Consider the following 21,645-nt stretch of genomic DNA (forward strand, 5'->3'; position numbering starts at 1 on the left):
AATTAATGAAAATACACCAGAGGACATAAAAATCAGGAGTATTTATTTAAAAAACAATGAACAGTTCCACTTTTCCATCACACAACATAAACATAAAAAAGCAGTACTACAAAAGATTTCAAATAAAAAAACAAGGACTAAGATACATTACAGAAGTACATTTGTTTTGTATGTACAAGCATTATTATTGTTTATAGGCAAAAGGCAAAAAAAGCTGCTGAAGAAACAATGGCATGTGCAAAAATACTCTCCAAATCCACAAGCGTTAGAATCCTCCCCTCAAACTACTAGCTACCAAGCATAACTATGGTCTATGCAGTGTTACACAAAAACTGATTCCCTTCTGTGATAGGCTGCTATGTTACAAGCAGGGAGATCCTTTCAAATGGGTTCTATTAGAAGCAAAGGTTGTGGAATCCTGACAGAGACTCTAGATCTTACGGTTTGTTCTAGACCTCTCACTCCATTTGTTCTGAAACACATTGTGATGATAGAGGAGAGGAAGGAGATTATTGATAATTAAAGGGATTTATTAATAGATCATATTGTTCTTCCCTTCACTAGGGACAGGTGTTTTTCAGGATCATGTGACCTGAACAGGAAGTCTGGGCCCTGGTTATAGGTTTAGACCAAAGACGGTGGATAAATTAAGATATCTTATGTGATAGCAGCTGGGTCTGGTCTACTTAGTTAATTGACTGTATATGAACCAGAAAAAAATGAGGGAGCGAGATGTCTTGCTTCCTCTTCCGCCTCTGGTATAGACTATAACCAGGGCCCAGAGTTGTTCTAAGTCACATGGTTAGGAATAACTGCTGTCCCTAGGTTCTGACTGGAGGGAGTACAGCTATGACCGGAAGTTACTTTTTCGTAGCAGGTTAGGAGAAACAAGAAGCAGGTTAGGATAATTAAAGTGGCAGATTAGGATACTTAGGTTAAGGTTAGGATTAGCTCAAATTTTCTCCTAACCTGCTACGAAAAGTAACTTCCGATCGTAGACTATACTCCCTTTAGTCACAACCCTGTCCCTATACGTTAGTCATGAAGACCATCACAGCAACCACAGATCAGTACAGCTAGAGACACAGGTCAGTACAGCTAGAGACACAGGTCAGTACAGCTAGAGACACAGGTCAGTACAGCTAGAGACACAGGTCAGTACAGCTAGAGACACAGGTTAACACACAGCAGGTCAAGTTAGAGACGACAGTCACACAGGAAGAATAGGCCTAGAGAAGGTAGGAAAAACAACAAACAACATGTCAACGGTGAGACCGGTGAAAGACAGGGGACTGAACTGTGAACAGAGACTGAACTGTGAACAGAGACTGAACTGTGAACAGAGACTGAACTGTGAACAGAGACTGTGAACAGAGACTGTGAACAGGGACTGAACTGTGAACAGAGACTGTGAACAGGGACTGAACTGTGAACAGAGACTGTGAACAGAGACTGTGAACAGGGGGAGAGGAGAGAGAGTAAAACAGTGGAATGTTTCTTGGTAACATCATCTTTTTCTAACATTGAAATACATTATTTTGGAACAAGAATCATGATTTAAAGTTTTGTTTTGTTGTTGTCACCAAAAACACTGAACACCTATATCTATCTACACCCTCTCGTCAGCTTGGCTGTAATATCCATGTAACAGACATTTTTGGCAGTGATTCTTTTTGTCTGTCCCGTTCGTTGAATAATTCCGATTCCCCTATGAAAACAAAGCAGTTCAAATAGAATCATATCTTACACTCCTTATGATGCTAATAACACGTTGCAAGGCAAAGAGCAGTTGGAGCTCTGGCAGTAGATGTCGCCCATAACGACTGATTCAGGGTCAGGTAGTTTTAACTCCCCCTAATGGTTATGGTTAGAACTGGAGGGCAGGGTAATCTGATCCTAGATCTGTGGTTAAGGAGACACATCTGCACATCATAGATACAACCACGTACATAACATACATAGATACAGTCAGTTAAAAGATGGGTCCAAGTCCAGATGAAGATATGTGTCTGGGCCTAGCCCGTGGCTGGTGGGCAGGGACACGTAATAAGAGCAGCAGAGTTTGATGGTCTGCTTTGAATAGTGCCACTGCCCTGGCCATATCTCTCTTTGGTACTCACAAGGGAAGTTGCACAAAGTATCCAAGCTCACAGGCTACAAAGTTACAAGGTCAACTGACTATGGAGTTTGGAGAGAGATTATTATGGTGTGTTTGTGTTCAAAGAACAACAGAAAATGCTCTAGTGAAGTAACAGCTGGTTCTGGCCTATAAAAAGTGTTTCATTTGTAAATTAACAGTCCGCTAATCTCTCCTGCCATCAGTTTTTTTCTCTCTCAAATTAAACGAGACATTCACTGATAAAATAGGTTTAAAACGTACAAAAATGGAGTGTTCCTAAATAATGAAGCTTCTGACGACAGTGAGATCAAATAAACGAAGACGCAATCAATGAATATTATCTGCATTCAAATGAGGTTCAGGGGATATCACCAATGACTGCTGGAAATGCATCCTCGTACTGTGAAATCTTTGCATGCTATCATTCAGACTTATTTGTGGAACATGCATAGCTTTGTATTCATTCTCAGTGAGTTTGAAGGCCTTGGTGCAAAACCTTTCCTTTGTAAGAGCCCCCCCCCCCCCCCCCCCCCAAAAGAGAACAGGGACAGATATTGAGTTAGTTACACGAGATGTTGACGTCACTGCTGAGAAACCTCCTACCTCCAAGTTACCATGAAAATCATAATAATAACAGCAAAATTGGACACAATGTCATTGTAATACTTGACATTGGTCATAATACTTCCAGTGCACAGGTGGGGTTAGGGCTACAGGTGACCCAGCGCTAAGTTACTCACGACTGGTCAGCGTTCATTCTAGATGCCAAGAGGACTAGTGTGTTTCTTAGAACACATCGTCATTTAATCAAATCAAGAGAACAATGCCGACCACAATAACTGATTGATAAAGGGACAAGCCTTACAGACAGCAGTAGAGTTTGGACAAACAGTGAGCTCTGAATTTGGAGAACTGGACTGTGCTGTTCACAGAAAGCTACAATGTTGTTACAACATCAAAACGGAACGTTTCCATTTTTTACTCTTCAGATGCATATCATATCAACGTATATCACTGGTGAGAAAAAAGCCTTTTCTTGTATTTAGGGAGCAGGAAAAGCATTGCTACTGTACGTGTTGTCTGTTTGTTCCATTTGTCATGCAGAGTTCCCCTCCATAGCCCATAATAACCATGTCATTACTGTTAACACAACATGATGTTCTTGTTATAACTGGCACGTGGGTGGTGGAGTTTACAGCATGCAGGTCTGGGTTAGAGCACGGATTGACCGTTGGCAGGTTCAATGTGATAAGAGACACCGGTCGGGGTTAAAGGGTCAGGGGGTCAAGGGTTCATAATGGGAGTTATTCGTGGGGTTGCACCTCATCGTTACGGTTAGTTGAAAGGCAGTTAGTTATCTTGTGCTGTGTTCCCCTCATTCACACACCACACTGGGAGAGAGGGGCATTTTAATTCAGTAAAGTGACAAGTAGCGCCCCACCCCTTCCCTCCATCCCTCCTTATAGAGAAATAAGACAAATTTAGAAAAAAACCCTCCATCGTGATTGACCAATACAAGTGCCATGGCGTTCTGAGAGGCGGGGTCTGTGTGCGTAGGTGGGATGGGACTGGCTGAGGCAAGGGGGCCAAGGGGGAGGGGTAAAGGGTGGACCCTAGGAGGGGGGTTTGCTGTAACCAAACAGTCCAACAGGGAAGTACTTGACGTGCGTGGGCCACTGGGCGGCCAGTTGGAAGAACTTGACGTCGTTCCACTCCACTCCGTCTATGGACACTGCAGGGACACACACAGGGAAGGAGACACAGCTAAGTATGGCTGTTGTTCAGACAGAGAACACTTGGGGCTGTGTCCGAAATGACACCCTATTCCCTGTATAGTACACTACTTTTGACCAGGGCTATTCCCTATATAGTGCACTACTTTTGACCAGAGCCCAATGGGCCCTGTACAGGGAATAAGATGCTATTTCTGACACACTCTTAGAGACACTTAAAAGAGGTCCATTAACACAGCCCATTCTCCATTTCCTCTTTCCTACAACATCCCCAATAAATCATGTTCCCCTCACCCCACCCTCACTCCACCCTTACCCCACCCTCCCTCCGCCCTCCCTCCCTCCACCCCCACCCCGCCCTCCCTCCGCCCTCACTCTTCCAGTTTCTCTTCCTCCTCCTCCTATTTTCAGAGATTCCTCTACAGTACACCTTCACTGGATCATCCCTCCCTCCCTCCCCCCCTCCCTGTGTTATGTTGCTGTACCTTTCAACATGGTATGATGCTGCTTGGCAGAACAGATGAGTCTGCTGATGGCCTCGATGACCTGGCTCTTAGAGTCTACGTCCTTCTCCTTCGGTTTCTTACCCAGGAAGATGGTGGGAACTACAGAGAACGAGAGCGACATCGAGAGAGTCAATCTTCATAACAATACAATTCAATGCACGGAAGAAAGAAAACCAGAACTAGAGGGCATGTATACATTCCACCTCCTGTCTCCGTATTAAAAACTGTTGTAATGCTGAATGACTTTGCCTGTGTATTATAAAATAAATTATACTCTAAAACTCTTTACCCTTCTTGTTCTTCTCCTTGGTGACCACTGTCATGGCCATGGTGCTGACCTGGGCCTGGGTCTCACCGATGCCCCCTCCTGGTAGCCTGCTGACCTGCAGGGACCTGAAGGCACTCTTCAGGGTGTTCTTACCGCCCGTGTCACGCCGTTCCCCATCACGTCGCTTCTCCGCCAGCGACGCCAGCCAGTAGTCCACCTGCAGCCCGATGGTGTCCACACCATGAGGCATACTGGGGCTCCTGGAATTAATGCGATCTGGAGATTACAAATCTCAACATTTCCCTACATCCCAAGCGAAGTCAATATAACGGCTGTGTGTTAGTGCTTCAGGGGCCGGAGACAGGAAAAGGTGGGGGTTAGGGTACAATGCAGGAAAGGGGAAATTACGGAGGTTCTTGGTTAAAAATGCCAAAAGGCTGTGTTGTTTTGGGAGGTTTAGGTATGGGGTATTTAGTGACAGAGCAGGTTATGGATTCAGGGGCATACATGTCAAACAGCGCATCAACCCTGACCCTGAGTCAGGTCACGCCACAGAGGACAGTAGAGTCTGTTACAGCACCAAACCCCATCACAATGATGGGCTATAACACTAGAACCTGCTGATGTTGCTGTGTTTGTTTTTATCTGTGGTCAGACTTGACTTTCAGCAGGACAGACAAGAAGGGGACAGAATGAACCTGAGATGGATGATCTGATCTGTTTTGAGGAGAAAAGGGACTGTAGGGAATATTTCTCTCTCTCTCTCTCTTTTTACCTCCCTCTCTAACTTTTTGTCTCTCTCTCTCCATCCCTTTCTCTCTCTCCATCCATCCCTCTCTCTCTCTCTAACTCTTTGTCTCTCTCTCTCCATCCCCCTCTCTCTCTATTGCCGTGGCCTCGGAGCATGCGCAGACCAGCTGGCTGGTGTGTTTACGGATATATTTAATCAATCCCTATCCCAGTCTGTTGTTCCCACATGCTTCAAGAGGGCCACCATTGTTCCTGTTCCCAAGAAAGCTAAGGTAACTGAGCTAAACGACTACCGCCCCGTAGCACTCACTTCTGTCATCATGAAGTGCTTTGAGAGACTAGTCAAGGACCATATCACCTCCACCCTACCTGACACCCTAGACCCACTCCAATTTGCTTACCGCCCAAATAGGTCCACAGACGATGCAATCTCAACCACACTGCACACTGCCCTAACCCATCTGGACAAGAGGAATACCTATGTGAGAATGCTGTTCATCGACTACAGCTCGGCATTTAACACCATAGTGCCCTCCAAGCCCGTCATCAAGCTCGAGACCCTGGGTCTCGACCCCGCCCTGTGCAACTGGGTACTGGACTTCCTGACGGGCCGCCCCCAGGTGGTGAGGGTAGGCAACAACATTTCCACCCCGCTGATCCTCAACACTGGGGCCCCACAATGGTGCGTTCTGAGCCCTCTCCTGTACTCCCTGTTCACCCACGACTGCGTGGCCACGCACGCCTCCAACTCAATCATCAAGTTTGCGGACGACACAACAGTGGTAGGCTTGATTACCAACAATGACGAGACGGCCTACAGGGAGGAGGTGAGGGCCCTCGGAGTGTGGTGTCAGGAAAATAACCTCACACTCAACGTCAACAAAACTAAGGAGATGATTGTGGACTTCAGGAAACAGCAGAGGGAACACCCCCCTATCCACATCGATGGAACAGTAGTGGAGAGGGTAGTAAGTTTTAAGTTCCTCGGCGTACACATCACAGACAAACTGAATTGGTCCACCCACACAGACAGCATCGTGAAGAACCTCAGGAGGCTGAAGAAATTCGGCTTGTCACCAAAAGCACTCACAAACTTCTACAGATGCACAATCGAGAGCATCCTGTCGGGCTGTATCACCGCCTGGTACGGCAACTGCTCCGCCCACAACCGTAAGGCTCTCCAGAGGGTAGTGAGGTCTGCACAACTTATCACCTGGGGCAAACTACCTGCCCTCCAGGACACCTACACCACCCGATGTCACAGGAAGGCCATAAAGATCATCCAAGGACAACAACCACCCGAGCCACTGCCTGTTCACCCCGCTATCATCCAGAAGGCGAGGTCAGTACAGGTGCATCAAAGCTGGGACCGAGAGACTGAAAAACAGCTTCTATCTCAAGGCCATCAGACTGTTAAACAGCCACCACTAACATTGAGTGGCTGCTGCCAACACACTGACTCAACTAGAGCCACTTTAATAATGGGAATTGATGGGAAATGATGTAAAATATATCACTAGCCACTTTAAACAATGCTACCTAATATAATGTTTACATACCCTACATTATTAATCTCATATGTATATACTGTACTCTATATCATCTACTGCATCTTTATGTAATACATGTATCACTAGCCACTTAAACTATGCCACTTTGTTTACATACTCATCTCATATGTATATACTGCACTCAATACCATCTACTGTATCTTGCCTATGCCGCTCTGTACCATCACTCATTCATATATCTTTATGTACATATTCTTTATCCCCTTACACTTGTGTCTATAAGGTAGTAGTTTTGGAATTGTTAGCTAGATTACTTGTTGGTTATTACTGCATGGTCGTTACTAGAAGCACAAGCATTTCGCTACACTCGCATTAACATCTGCTAACCATATGTATGTGACAAATAAAATTTGATTTGATTTGCTCTCTCTCTAACTCTGTCTCTCTCTCTCCATCCCTCTCTCTCTTTTCCCCCTCTCTCAGAGAAGAGGCAACGCTGTCAGGTCCTTGGGGGCCACAGTGTATCCTGTCTATAGGTTAGCGTTCCTATCATGGACTTAGACATAAAATATGTGTCCAAACACTCTCTGGCACTTAAATGATCCATTCATGATTGCCCAGAAAGAGAAGAGAAAACGTAGCAACTGGAATGATCCTCTAATAAGAAATATAAGACGACAGCCATGCCAGGGGTTGCAGACCTACCCCTGTACTGCCAGAACACTGCCCATGGAGGGAGAGGAGGGGGGAGTGGCAGCCTCTTTGATCAGCCCAGCAGGAGAGCTGTGGGAGGGAGGGGACGTAGAGGGAACAGCAAGGCTCACTGCCACACACTCTTCTGTGTCTCCTAGGCAAGAATAGATGACGGTGAGATAAATGTTATTATTTTGTTTCAAAATAAGTATATATACACTACCGGTAAAAAGGTTTAGAACACCTACTCATTCAAGGGTTTTTCTTTATTTTTACTATTTTCTACATTGTATAATAATAGTGAAGACATCAAAACTATGAAATAACACATATGGAATCATGTAGTAACCAAAAAAAGTGTTATAAAAAATCCAAATATATTTTAGATTTGAGATTCTTCAAATAGCCACCCTTTGCCTTGATGACAGCTTTGCACACTCTTGGCATTCTAGCATACCAGCTTCACCTAGAATGCTTTCCCAACAGTCTTGAAGGACTTCCCACATATGCTGAGCACTTGTTGGCTGCTTTTCCTTCACTCTGTGGTCCAACTCATCCCAAACCATCTCAATTAGGTTGAGGTCCGGTGATTGTGGAGGCCAGGTCATCTGATGCAGCACTCCATCACTCTCCTTCTTGGTAAAATAGCTCTTACACAGACTGGAGGTGTGTTGAGTCATAGGCCCACTAAGCCCAAACCAGAAGGGATGGTGTATCGCTGCAGAATGCTGTGGTAGCCATGCTGGTTAAGTGTGCCTTTAATACTAAATAAATCACAGTGTCACCAGCAAAGCACCCCCACACCATCACACCTCCTCCTCCATGCTTTATGGTGGGAAATACACATGCAGAGATCATCCAACCACACCACGTCTCACAGTGGTTGGAACCAAAAATCGCAAATTTCCACCGGTCAAACGTCCATTGACCGTGTTTCTTGGCCCAAGCAAGTCTCTTCTTATTATTGGTGTCCTTTAGTAGTGGTTTCTTTGCAGCAATTCGACCATGAAGGCCTGATTCACGCTGTCTCCTGTGGCCAGTTGATGTTGAGATGTGTCTGTTACTTGATCTCTGTGTAGCATTTATTTGGGCTGCAATTTCTGAGGCTTGTAACTCTAATGAACTTGTCCTCTGAAGCAGAGGTAACTCTGGGTCTTCCTTTCCTGTGGCGGTCCTCATGAGAGCCAGTTTCATCGTAGCGCTTGATGGTTTTTGTGACTGCACTTGAAGGAACTTTCAAAGTTCTTGAAATTTTCCGGATTGACTGACCTTCATGTCTTAAAGTAATGATGGACTGTTGTTTCTCTTTGCTTATTTGAGCTGTTCTTGCCATAATATGGACTGGTTCTGTATACCACCCCGACCTTGTCACAACACAACTGATTGGCTCAAACGCATTAAAAAAGGAAAGAAATTCCACAAATTAACTTTTAAGAAGGCATACCTGTTAATTGAAATCCATTCCAGGTGACTACCTCATGAAGCTGGTTGAGAAAATCCCAAGTGTGCAAAGCTGTCATCAAGCCAAAGAGTGGCTATTTGAAGAATCTCAAATATATTTAGATTTGTTTAACACTTTTTTGGTTACTACATGATTCCATATGTGTTATTTCATAGTTTTGATGTCTTCACTCTTATTCTACAATGTAGAAAATAGTAAAAATAAAGAAAAACCCTTGAATGAGTAGACGTTCTCAAACTTTTGACCAGTAATGTATATGTCATAAAATAGGCATGCTTTTTGGAAGATATATCTTTAGAGGTAACAAAGTGAATGTCTTTATTGCTTTTTAAACCACCTACCAGTAGAGGATGGACCATGCTCAATCAGACCAACCTTCACCACCTGAGAGACATGACAACATCCTGTTACTGCAACATCAGGAAAAACACCTCATATTCCAACACCTTAAATCAGCTGAAGAGTTCCTATAGAAACTCAAGGGTAGCTCTATGGAAAAGGCCACAGAGAGAACTAGACGTTTGGTTTGTACACATACCCCAATGAAGGGAATGAACTTCTGGTAGGAATCTTCATCGTGCCTGGAGAGAGAGAGAGAGAGAGAATGTTTTATATGGGTTTGAATGAAATACCATCTTCTGGTTAAGGTGTGTGTGTGTGTTACCACTCACGTCCTGTGTTTACAGGTAAGCATGGCCTCAGCGATGGGCAGCTGGTGTGTGACTGTGGCGCCACTGATGTACTGAGAGATCCTACCTGCCACGTCCAACTGAACTACAGTGCAGGGAAACAGGAAGACAGGACAAAGGGTTAGAGGTCACTGGTCAGAGGTCAGGCCCTGTGTGCTAACGTTATGTATCCAGATCCAGTATGTGTTTACCTTTCTGTGGGGGTTCAGAGTGGATGAACACGTCTCCCCACGCCCCATCTAAGAATGCAGAGCTGTAACGGTTGTCTAGGGCACCCAGGTGCTTAGCAACAGGATGACAGCCTATGCGAGAGAGGGTTCTATTTTAGTGATCAGCCTGACGACAACAACTCTTTCATACATCAACAACCCATCGCCACGCTGGTCATCATGGATACCAACGGCCATGTTGTTTGTCTCACCCAGGGGCACCACCAGGAACCTCAGGTGGCTGAGCCAATCAGAGGTCTTGCTGGCCAGCTGGGTGACGAAGAACTGCAGAATGGCACTGAGGTAGCTCTGACTGCCCACCACTGCCACCTTGACTGGCCTGGGCATGGACGAGTTACAGTTACAACTGAGAGGGAGAGAGGGGAGATGGTTAAAGATAATCACTGACGTCTTACAGCCTTAACTCAGGACTTCATCAATACAGAGTGCAGAGGGATGGAGGGAGAGAGAGGAAAACAGAGAAGAAGAAGAGAGGGAGAGAAGCAGGAAAGAAAGAGGAAGATAAAGAGAGAGAGATGGGGGCAGAGAAGCGGAAAGAGATAGGATAAAAAGAAAGGATGCAGGAAGGAGTGAAAAGCAAAGATAGCGACAGTGGAATAAATGAGCGAAGAGAATCAACTGAATATTGTCTGTGACTGTGAGCTCTGAGGTCTAAATATTTCATAGACAGACAGATTAACAGATCATACAAAACGTGTTAGATCCGACAGACTCACAACTTTGTGTGTGTGTGTCCGTGTGTGTGTGTGAGACTCACAACTTCTGGATGCGTGTGAGAACAGCAGAAAGCACCGCCTGGATCTCAGCACCTGAACACGTACACACCACCGGGTGCCTCTGTACCTGCAGCTGCTCTACCACGTACTGGAACACACACACACACACCACAGACACTTAGGGAACTGCGGCAACATACACGTTTGTTCTGCTGCAACATGCACACTTCTACATAGTTGTTACCTGGCCCTGCCAGTCGGTGCCATTGACCAGGATGAGACTCTCAGGAAGAGCAGAGTCAGACAGCAGGACATGGTTTAGCTGATCATACACCGCCTTCCTCAGGACCTACACCCACAGCACGCACCCAAACACACAGCACGCACGCACCCACACACACAGCACGCACCCATACACACAGCACGCACCCACCCACACGCATAGCATGCACCCACACGCACAGCACGCACACAAACACACAGCACGCACGCACCCACCCACACACACAGCACGCACACAAACACACAGCACGCACCCACAAACACACAGGACGCACACACACAGCACGCACCCACACAAACATGAAGTGGAACAGTTTCTTATTAGATGACTCATAAAAACATACATAATTTCTTCACGTCGTCATGGGTACATTTATGTGCTTTATTCAGACTTGAAGAGATCAAGAGGGAGAGAGACGAGCTTTGTTTCTTGGCGTATAATGTGCAGGGTTTTATGTATAATGTGCAGGGTTTTATATATAATGTGCTGTGTCTTTTATATAATGTACAGTGTTTTATATATCATGTACAGTGTTTTATATTTAATGTGCTGTGTTTTATACATGTGCTTTGTTTTTTATATATAATGTGCAGTATTTTGAATATAATGTGCAGGGTTTTTTTATATAATGTGCAGGGTTTTTTTATATAATGTGCTGTGTTTTTTGTATATAATGTGCTGTATTGTTTTATATATATAATGTGCTGTGTTTTTTGTATATAATGTGCTGTGTTTTTTGTATATAATGTGCTGTTTTTTTATATAATGTGCTGTTTTTTTTATATAATGTGCTGTGTTTTTTGTATATAATGTGCTGTTTTTTTATATATATAATGTGCTGTGTTTTTTTTATATAATGTGCTGTGTTTTTTGTATATAATGTGCTGTTTTTTTATATAATGTGCTGTTTTTTTTATATAATGTGCTGTGTTTTTTGTATATAATGTGCTGTTTTTTTTATATAATGTGCTGTGTTTTTTGTATATAATGTGCTGTTTTTTTATATATATAATGTGCTGGTTTTTTTATATAATGTGCTGTGTTTTTTTTATATAATGTGCTGTGGTTTTTATATAATGTGCTGTTTTTTTTATATAATGTGCTGTTTTTATTTATTTATATAATGTGCTGTATTTTTTTATTTTATATAATGTGCTGTGTTTTTTATATAATGTGCTGTTTTTATTTATTTATATAATGTGCTGTTTTTATTTATTTATATAATGTGCTGTTTTTATTTATTTATATAATGTGCTGTATTTTTTTATTTTATATAATGTGCTGTATTTTTTATATAATGTGCTGTTTTTATTTATTTATATAATGTGCTGTTTTTATTTATTTATATAATGTGCTGTTTTTATTTATTTATATAATGTGCTGTATTTTTAAATTTTATATAATGTGCTGTTTTTATTTATTTATATAATGTGCTGTTTTTATTTATTTATATAATGTGCTGTTTTTATTTATTTATATAATGTGCTGTATTTTTTTATTTTATATAATGTGCTGTTTTTTTATATATAATGTGCTGTTTTTATTTATTTATATAATGTGCTGTATTTATTTATTTATATAATGTGCTGTTTTTATTTATTTATATAATGTGCTGTTTTTATTTATTTATATGATGTGCTGTTTTTATTTATTTATATAATGTGCTGTTTTTATTTATTTATATAATGTGCTGTATTTTTTTATTTTATATAATGTGCTGTTTTTATTTATTTATATAATGTGCTGTTTTTATTTATTTATATAATGTGCTGTTTTTATTTATTTATATAATGTGCTGTATTTTTTTATTTTATATAATGTGCTGTTTTTTTTATATAATGTGCTGTTTTTATTTATTTATATAATGTGCTGTTTTTATTTATTTATATAATGTGCTGTATTTTTTTATTTTATATAATGTGCTGTGTTTTTTATATAATGTGCTGTTTTTATTTATTTATATAATGTGCTGTATTTTTTTATTTTATATAATGTGCTGTTTTTATTTATTTATATAATGTGCTGTTTTTATTTATTTATATAATGTGCTGTTTTTATTTATTTATATAATGTGCTGTATTTTTTTATTTTATATAATGTGCTGTTTTTTTATATAATGTGCTGTTTTTATTTATTTATATAATGTGCTGTTTTTATTTATTTATATAATGTGCTGTGTTTTTTATATAATGTGCTGTTTTTATTTATTTATATAATGTGCTGTATTTTTTTATTTTATATAATGTGCTGTGTTTTTTTTATATATAATGTGCTGTTTTTATTTATTTATATAATGTGCTGTTTTTATTTATTTATATAATGTGCTGTTTTTATTTATTTATATAATGTGCTGTTTTTATTTATTTATATAATGTGCTGTTTTTATTTATTTATATAATGTGCTGTTTTTATTTATTTATATAATGTGCTGTTTTTATTTATTTATATAATGTGCTGTTTTTATTTATTTATATAATGTGCTGTTTTTATTTATTTATATAATGTGCTGTATTTATTTATTTATATAATGTGCTGTATTTATTTATTTATATAATGTGCTGTTTTTATTTATTTATATAATGTGCTGTTTTTATTTATTTATATAATGTGCTGTTTTTATTTATTTATATAATGTGCTGTTTTTATTTATTTATATAATGTGCTGTATTTTTTTATTTTATATAATGTGCTGTTTTTATTTATTTTATATAATGTGCTGTTTTTATTTATTTATATAATGTGCTGTTTTTATTTATATATATAATGTGCTGTTTTTATTTATTTATATAATGTGCTGTTTTTATTTATTTATATAATGTGCTGTTTTTATTTATTTATATAATGTGCTGTATTTTTTTATTTTATATAATGTGCTGTTTTTATTTATTTATATAATGTGCTGTTTTTATTTATTTATATAATGTGCTGTTTTTATTTATTTATATAATGTGCTGTTTTTATTTATTTATATAATGTGCTGTTTTTATTTATTTATATAATGTGCTGTATTTTTTTATTTTATATAATGTGCTGTTTTTTTTTATTTTATATAATGTGCTGTTTTTATTTATTTTATATAATGTGCTGTTTTTATTTATTTATATAATGTGCTGTTTTTTTTAATTTTATATAATGTGCTGTTTTTTTTTATTTTATATAATGTGCTGTTTTTTTTTATTTTATATAATGTGCTGTTTTTTTTTATTTTATATAATGTGCTGTTTTTATTTATTTTATATAATGTGCTGTTTTTATTTATTTATATAATGTGCTGTATTTTTTTATTTTATATAATGTGCTGTGTTTTTTTTTATATATAATGTGCTGTGGCGTCCTAAAACTAGTTCTGACAACTGGAACTATAGGACCCCTTGCTGTATGAGCTGTGTGTGTGTTTGTGTGTATATATGTTACTATACTTGTGAGAACCAGAAGTCTGGTCCTCACTTGTAAAAAGGCTACTTTAGGTTTAGGGGTAAGGTTAGGGTAAGGTTTTGGGGTTAAGGTAAGGGTTAGGTTTAGGGGTTAATGTTAGGGTAAGGATTAGGTTTAGGGGTTAAGGTTAGGGTAGAGGTTAGGTTTAGGGGTTAGGTTTAGGGGTTAAGGTTAGGGTAAGGATTAGGTTTAGGGGTTAAGGTTAGGGTTAGGTTTAGGGGTTAAGGTTAGGGTAAGGGTTAGGTTTAGGGGTTAGGGTAGGGTTAGGTTTTGAGGTTAAGGTTATGGTATGGGTTAGGTAAAAAGGATTTTGAACGAGAATCAATTGTTGGTCCCCAAAAAGTCCTCACAAGTATAGTAAGACGTGTGTGTGTGTGTGTGTGCATACAGTATGTGAGAGTGTGACATTCTCTAAGTAAGAATTTCATGTGTATGTTTGAAGAGCATCAATGAATGTTTACATATACCAGTATGAACATATATGTCTAAGATTGTGTGTGTGTTACCTGTGATCTGTGTCCCAGTTCGGGGGACCTCTCGCTGTCAGAGATGTTGGTCTTCGCCCCTTCACTGATTGGTTTAGACAGCTGCCTCTCCTTCATAGGAGTATTGCTCTGTCTCTTCTGTTTGGGGGTGTGGCCTCCGCCGTCCAACCTGAGGGAGATGTTTCAACTCCAAATCAACCTGTAGCCCGTAGCAACATTACCCAGAGGAGTATGAAATGGAAAATATTCTACCTGGCCTCTTAGAGAAAAAAAAAATTGAAAATATTTTACCTGGCCTCTTAAGAGAGAAATGGAAAAAGTGAGTGTGTTGGTGCTTGTTTGTGTTCGTTACCTGGGAGAGGGCATAGTCTGTCCTCCTTCACTCTTACTGCTCTTCAGGGGCGTACAGGGTTTCTCAGCCACCGACACCTTAATGCAGGGGCCCTCTGGAAACATCTCTTGATCGTTCAACTCCTACACACACGACACGACACACATTAGCTCGAGTTGACTTCTACTACTACACACACACACACACACACACACACACACACACACACACACACACACACACACACACACACACACACACACACACACACACACACACAAATATATTTACTCTGGATTGTTAATTGGACTCGTTCTGGCATTTCTAGATGTTTTGTTCAGATTATTTCCGTACATGTATCGTGTTTGTGAGACACGCTACTAGAAACAACAGCACCTGCTTTAACATCTGCAAATCTGTGTACGCGACCAATACATTTTGATTTGATTTGGAGTGTCTCACCAGTGTGTCTGTCTCGGAGAGGGCCTCTACCTCCAGGTTACGACTGTGAGAGTGTTTCATCTGCTCCCCCTGCTGGAGACACACAGGAAACACAGTCACACCTCACCTGCAGGGAATCTCAATCCTTCAGTCTCTCTCCTCTGTCTCCATTCTGTTTACAACCCATCTACAAGATGTTTCTCCCTTCCTCCCTCCCTCTCTCCCCTCCTCCCTCCCTCTCTCTCCTCTTACCTCCCTCTCTCTCTCTCTCCCCTCCTGTATCCCTATCTCTCCCCTCCCTCTCTCTCTCCCCTCCTCCCTCTCCCCCATATCTCCCCCTCTCTCTCTCCCCTCCTCCCTCCCTCTCTCTCTCCCCCCTCCTCCCTCCCTCTCTCCCCCTTCCTCCCTCCCTCTCTCCCCCTCCTCCCTCCCTCTCTCTATTCCTTCCTGGCTCTCTCCACCCTCTACCCCCGGGACGCTCTATCTCCCCCACTCTCACTCTCCCCTCATATCTCCCACCCCCTCTCTCTCCCCTCATATCTCTCTCTCCCCTCCTCCCCCTCTCTCTCTCTCTCTCTCCCCTCCTCCCTCCCTCTCTTCCTTCCTGGCTCTCTCCACCCTCTACCCCCCGGATGCTCTATCTCCCCCACTCTCACCTCTCTCCCCCCCATCTTACTTACAGGGTTGAAGCAGGCGTCACGTCCCAGGCTCCCCCCTCTGCTGTTCAGACTGGTGATCTCTGTCTGAGAGCTGGACTGAGACATCCCCTCAAAGAACGGCCTGGATGGCCACACACAGAGGAGCAATACATGTTAGCACAGATTGAAACACTTTTCTGACACATTTTTAAACCAATCACATACACCGTTCCCTAATCTATCAAGTTCTAATGATCAAGACCGAAAGCCAAGTTCAACCGAAGATTATGAATCCATTTCACCATCCATCTATTCATTTGATTAGTGGAATAGTGGCTTGATAAGCTGATGAGAATCGGATGTTTAGGAATGACAAGTGTTCATAAACATACCAGTGTTCATAATCATACCAGTGTTCATAAACATATCAGTGTTCATAATCATACCAGTGTTCATAATCATACCAGTGTTCATAAACATACCAGTGTTCATAAACATACCAGTGTTCATAAACATACCAGTGTTCATAAACATACCAGTGTTCATAATCATACCAGAGTATTCTCAATAACAGTAGAATGTACTGTCATTTGTTGACCAGCAGAGGGGGCAGCATACTGAGGTACTAACTGGCCGTAACTGCACTTCCTTTGTGCCTACGTCCCTTATATGGGAATGTATACTTCACACAGAGACTCAGGAGCGTTGATTCCTCTATAGGCCTCTTACATATACGTTGCTGACTGTTTAGGTTAGACGCACTGCGGGTTCTGGCTGTGTGTGGCACCATAACAGCTACCTGAGTTTAGGTTTGGGTGTGCTGAGGATGCTGTCCGTCTCCTCCATCTCTGGTCCGCTGTCAGAGGGGTTGTACATCTCCAGACTGTCATACAACTCATCTAAATCCTCCTCCACTTCCTGGATCTGTTCTCTAGAGACATGCTCCAGACCAAAACCCACCTGCACACACACACACACACGCACACGCACGGGCATTAGCAGTGATCAAACACACACACACATACACATTAGCAGTGATCAAATACATGGATACACACACACACGCACACGCACAGGGGCATTAGCAGTGATCAAATACATGGATGATACACACACACACAAACACAAACACAGAGGCATTAGCAGTGATCAAATACAAACACACACACACACACAGGGCTCTCAGTTGTGCTACCACATCTCCAGCACTGCAAAGCACACCGCATACATAGTACACTGCATAGTACACTGCATAGTACATAGTACACTGCATAGTATACTGCATAGTACACAGCATAGTACACTGCATAGTACATAGTACACAACATAGTACATAGTACACTGCATAGTACACTGCATAGTACACAGTGCACTGCATAGTACATAGTACACCGCATGGTACACAGCATAGCACACTGCATAGTACATAGTACACTGCAAAGTACACTGCATAGCACATAGTACACTGCATAGCACATATTACACTGCATAGTACACAGCATATCACATAGTACACCGCACAGTACACTGCATAGCACATAGTACACTGCATGGTACACCGCATATTACACTGCATAGTACATAGTACACCGCATAGCACATAGTACACGAATAGTACACTGCATAGTACATAGTACACTGCATAGTACACCGCATAGCACATAGTACACCGAATAGTACACTGCATAGTACATAGTACACTGCATAGTACACCGCATAGCACATAGTACACCGAATAGTACACTGCATAGTACATAGTACACTGCATAGTACACTGCATAGCACATAGTACACTGCATAGTACATAGTACACTGCATAATACATGGCATAGTACACCGCATAGTACATAGTACACTGCATAGTACATCACATAGCACACTGCATAGTACACCACATAGTATATAGTACACTGTATAGTACACCACATTGCACACTGCATAGTACATAGTACACCGCATAGCACACTGTATAGTACACCGCATAGTATATAGTACACTGTATAGTACACCACATTGCACACTGCATAGTACATAGTACACTGCATAATACACGGCATAGTACACGGCATAGTACACTGTATAGTACACCGCATTGCACACTGCATAGTACATAGTACACCGCATAGCACACCGCACAGTACATAGTACACTGCATAGTACATAGTACACCGTATAGTACATAGTACACAGCATAGTACATAGTACACTGCATAGTACATAGTACACCGTATAGTACATAGTACACAGCATAGTACATAGTACACTGCATAGTACACCAACACCTTCAATTACAATGATACAAAAGGTGTTCAGAGATGAGTGAAGGAAGCAAAACAGAGAGGGGGAAAACTGCACGTGAATGTATAAGACAGAGAAAGTAACAACTGAAAGTTTGAGTTCAGACACATTTTATATCTCTTAGTCAATAAGTAAGAGAGACAGAGAGAGACAGAGAGAGAGAGACAGAGATAGATAGAGAGAGCAAGAGAGAGACACACAGAGAGATAGAGAGATAGGAGAGAGAGACAGAGAGAGACAGACAGAGATAGATAGGAGAGAGCGAGAGAGAGACACACAGAGAGAGAGAGAGAGAGAGATAGGAGAGAGCGAGAGAGAGATAGGAGAGAGAGAGAGGAGAGAGAGAGAGACAGACAGAGATAGATAGGAGAGAGCGAGAGAGAGACACAGAGAGAGAGAGAGAGATAGGAGAGAGAGAGAGACAGAGAGACAGAGAGAGACAGACAGAGATAGATAGGAGAGAGCGAGAGAGAGACACAGAGAGAGAGAGAGATAGGAGAGAGAGAGAGAGAGAGAGACAGAGAGACAGACAGAGAGATAGATAGGAGAGAGTGAGAGAGACACACAGAGAGAGAGAGAGATAGGAGAGAGAGAGACAGAGAGAGAGATAGAGAGAGAGACAGACAGAGAGAGATAGATAGGAGAGAGCAAGAGAGACACACAGAGAGAGAGAGAGAGATAGGAGAGAGAGAGATAGGAGAGAGAGAGAGACAGAGAGAAAAGAGAGAGCGAGAGAGAAGAGAGAAACGGAAAGGGAGAGAGAGAGAGAGAGATGCTTACCTCATCTGAAACTTTGAATCTTTTCAGCAGGGCCACAAACTTCTGCTTGATGTTAGGTTGCTGTAAAAGAGACCAGGATGATTTTCCGCTGAGTCAAGTGTTCTGTCTAATGACCCACAGAACCATGAGTTAATGGATAACTGTCTACCAGCCACCTGGGCCATCCCTCCCTGTTTCAGACCCTTTTCTATTGTTGCTGCCTCTTGATTAGGACGCTGTGTAATCGGTGCGTGTTGGTGGCAGGAAAGCCAGGCGCAGGAGAACGAACTTGGTAAAACGGAGTTGTTTAATAAATGCTGATAAAACTCCAAAAACCAAAATGTACAAAATAACAAAACTGGGTACAAAACCCGTCGCACACCAACATAATACATGCACATCACATACAAACAAACAATCTCCGACAAGGACATGAGGGGAAACAGAGGGTTAAATACACAACATGGAATTGATGGGATTGGAACCAGGTGTGTAGGAAGACAAGACAAAAGCAATGGAAAATGAAAAATGGATCAGCGATGGCTCGAAGATCGGTGACGTCGGCCGCCGAACACCGCCCCAACAAGGAGAGGGACTGACTTTGGCGGAAGTCGTGACACCCTGTCTACAAAGACAGTAATGAATATCAACTGGACTGCTGGACTAGAAAACAGATCATTTGAGGTGGCTAATGCTAATGCTGACGATGATGAAGATCATTATTAAATTGATGTTGGATAGCGTACAGTGTGATGTGTCATTCAGGGGATATTACAGCCATGGCCTCATTCTGCGCTGTCTGCTGGCCGCAGGTGGTGTGACTGGGGAGTAGTGTGTGTGTGTGTGTGTTTGTGTGTGTCCACAGGCGGTGTTGTTAGGGAGCAGTGATGACAGACAGCCCCACCGTGACCTTCACAGGACAAACCCATTAATAACCCTCCCTCCCGATTCCCTCCCGCTGTCACACACACACACACACACACACACACACACACACACACACACACACACACAACATAAATACAGCAAAGACTTATACAAACCCCTGATACACTGCCCTTGTCACTACAAATCGCTGCCTCATCGCAATTTACGGAGCTGCCGACAAGTCTATGTTAATCGGTTTTGGCCGTGTGTGTGTATATGTGTGTATGTGTGTGTGTGTGTGTTTTGTTTGCGTGGGTGATTGGTTAAATTGTCTGAATTGTCTGTTTTCCTCCCGGGACACTGGCTGACTGAGAGGGATGGAGAGAGAGGAGGTAGAGGGAGAGGCTGACTGAGGAGAGGGATGGAGAGAGAGGAGATAGAGGGAGAGGCTGACTGAGGAGAGGGATGGAGAGAGAGGAGATAGAGGGAGAGGCTGACTGAGGAGAAGGATGGAGAGAGAGGAGATAGAGGGAGAGGCTGACTGAGGAGAGAGATGGAGAGAGAGGCTGACTGAGGAGAAGGGTGGAGAGAGAGGAGGATAGAGGGATAGGCTGACTGAGGAGAGGGATGGAGAGAGAGGAGGATAGAGGGAGAGGCTGACTGAGGAGAGGGGTGGAGAGAGAGGAGGATAGAGGGAGAGGCTGACTGAGGAGAGGGATGGAGAGAGAGGAGGATAGAGGGAGAGGCTGACTGAGGAGAGGGATGGAGAGAGAGGAGATAGAGGGAGAGGCTGACTGAGGAGAGGGATGGAGAGAGAGGAGATAGAGGGAGAGGCTGACTGAGGAGAGGGATGGAGAGAGAGGAGGATAGAGGGAGAGGCTGACTGAAGAGAGGGGTGGAGAGAGAGGATAGAGGGAGAGGCTGACTGAGGAGAGGGATGGAGAGAGAGGAGGATAGAGGGAGAGGCTGACTGAGGAGAGGGATGAGAGAGAGGAGGATAGAGGGAGAGGCAGACTGAGGAGAGGGATGGAGAGAGAGGAGATAGAGGGAGAGGCTGACTGAGGAGAGGGATGGAGAGAGAGGAGATAGAGGGAGAGGTTGACTGAGGAGAGGGATGGAGAGAGAGGAGATAGAGGGAGAGGCTGACTGAGGAGAGGGATGGAGAGAGAGGAGGATAGAGGGAGAGGCTGACAGAGGGATGGAGAGAGAGTAGGATAGAGGGAGAGGCTGACTGAGGAGAGAGAGGAGATAGAGGGAGAGGCTGACTGAGGAGAGGGGTGGAGATAGAGGAGATAGAGGGAGAGGCTGACTGAGGAGAGGGATGGAGAGAGAGGAGATAGAGGGAGAGGCTGACTGAGGAGAGGGATGGAGAGAGAGGAGGATAGAGGGAGAGGTTGACTGAGGAGAGGGATGGAGAGAGAGGAGATAGAG

General features: G+C 42.4%; 1 protein-coding gene across 2 annotated transcripts in view; it reads right to left on the reverse strand.

Annotated features, from left to right (window-relative positions):
• Nucleotides 1-26: 26 nt before the first annotated feature.
• Nucleotides 27-21,645, reverse strand: part of LOC110531563 (phosphofurin acidic cluster sorting protein 1) — an 82,549-nt gene continuing 60,930 nt past the window's right edge. Inside the window, exons 8-24 of one of the 2 annotated variants that reach the window (XM_036987390.2) lie at nucleotides 19,369-19,428; nucleotides 17,090-17,250; nucleotides 16,333-16,432; nucleotides 15,674-15,742; nucleotides 15,233-15,354; nucleotides 14,902-15,049; nucleotides 10,922-11,026; nucleotides 10,719-10,825; nucleotides 10,153-10,307; nucleotides 9,923-10,033; nucleotides 9,714-9,816; nucleotides 9,581-9,623; nucleotides 9,384-9,426; nucleotides 7,593-7,734; nucleotides 4,648-4,886; nucleotides 4,338-4,457; nucleotides 27-3,851 (exon numbers count right to left, since the gene is read on the reverse strand). In XM_036987390.2, the coding sequence (XP_036843285.2) occupies nucleotides 3,733-3,851; nucleotides 4,338-4,457; nucleotides 4,648-4,886; nucleotides 7,593-7,734; nucleotides 9,384-9,426; nucleotides 9,581-9,623; nucleotides 9,714-9,816; nucleotides 9,923-10,033; nucleotides 10,153-10,307; nucleotides 10,719-10,825; nucleotides 10,922-11,026; nucleotides 14,902-15,049; nucleotides 15,233-15,354; nucleotides 15,674-15,742; nucleotides 16,333-16,432; nucleotides 17,090-17,250; nucleotides 19,369-19,428 (1,947 nt within the window). In that variant the 3' untranslated portion in view covers nucleotides 27-3,732. Of the gene's footprint in view, nucleotides 3,852-4,337; nucleotides 4,458-4,647; nucleotides 4,887-7,592; nucleotides 7,735-9,383; nucleotides 9,427-9,580; nucleotides 9,624-9,713; nucleotides 9,817-9,922; nucleotides 10,034-10,152; nucleotides 10,308-10,718; nucleotides 10,826-10,921; nucleotides 11,027-14,901; nucleotides 15,050-15,232; nucleotides 15,355-15,673; nucleotides 15,746-16,332; nucleotides 16,433-17,089; nucleotides 17,251-19,368; nucleotides 19,429-21,645 lie in introns of both variants that reach the window. The other variant, XM_036987389.2, reaches the window with a different exon arrangement.

Source organism: Oncorhynchus mykiss, chromosome 9 (genome assembly GCF_057628025.1).
Source record: "Oncorhynchus mykiss isolate SJ-2025 chromosome 9, ASM5762802v1, whole genome shotgun sequence".
Classification (NCBI taxonomy): domain Eukaryota; kingdom Metazoa; phylum Chordata; class Actinopteri; order Salmoniformes; family Salmonidae; genus Oncorhynchus; species Oncorhynchus mykiss.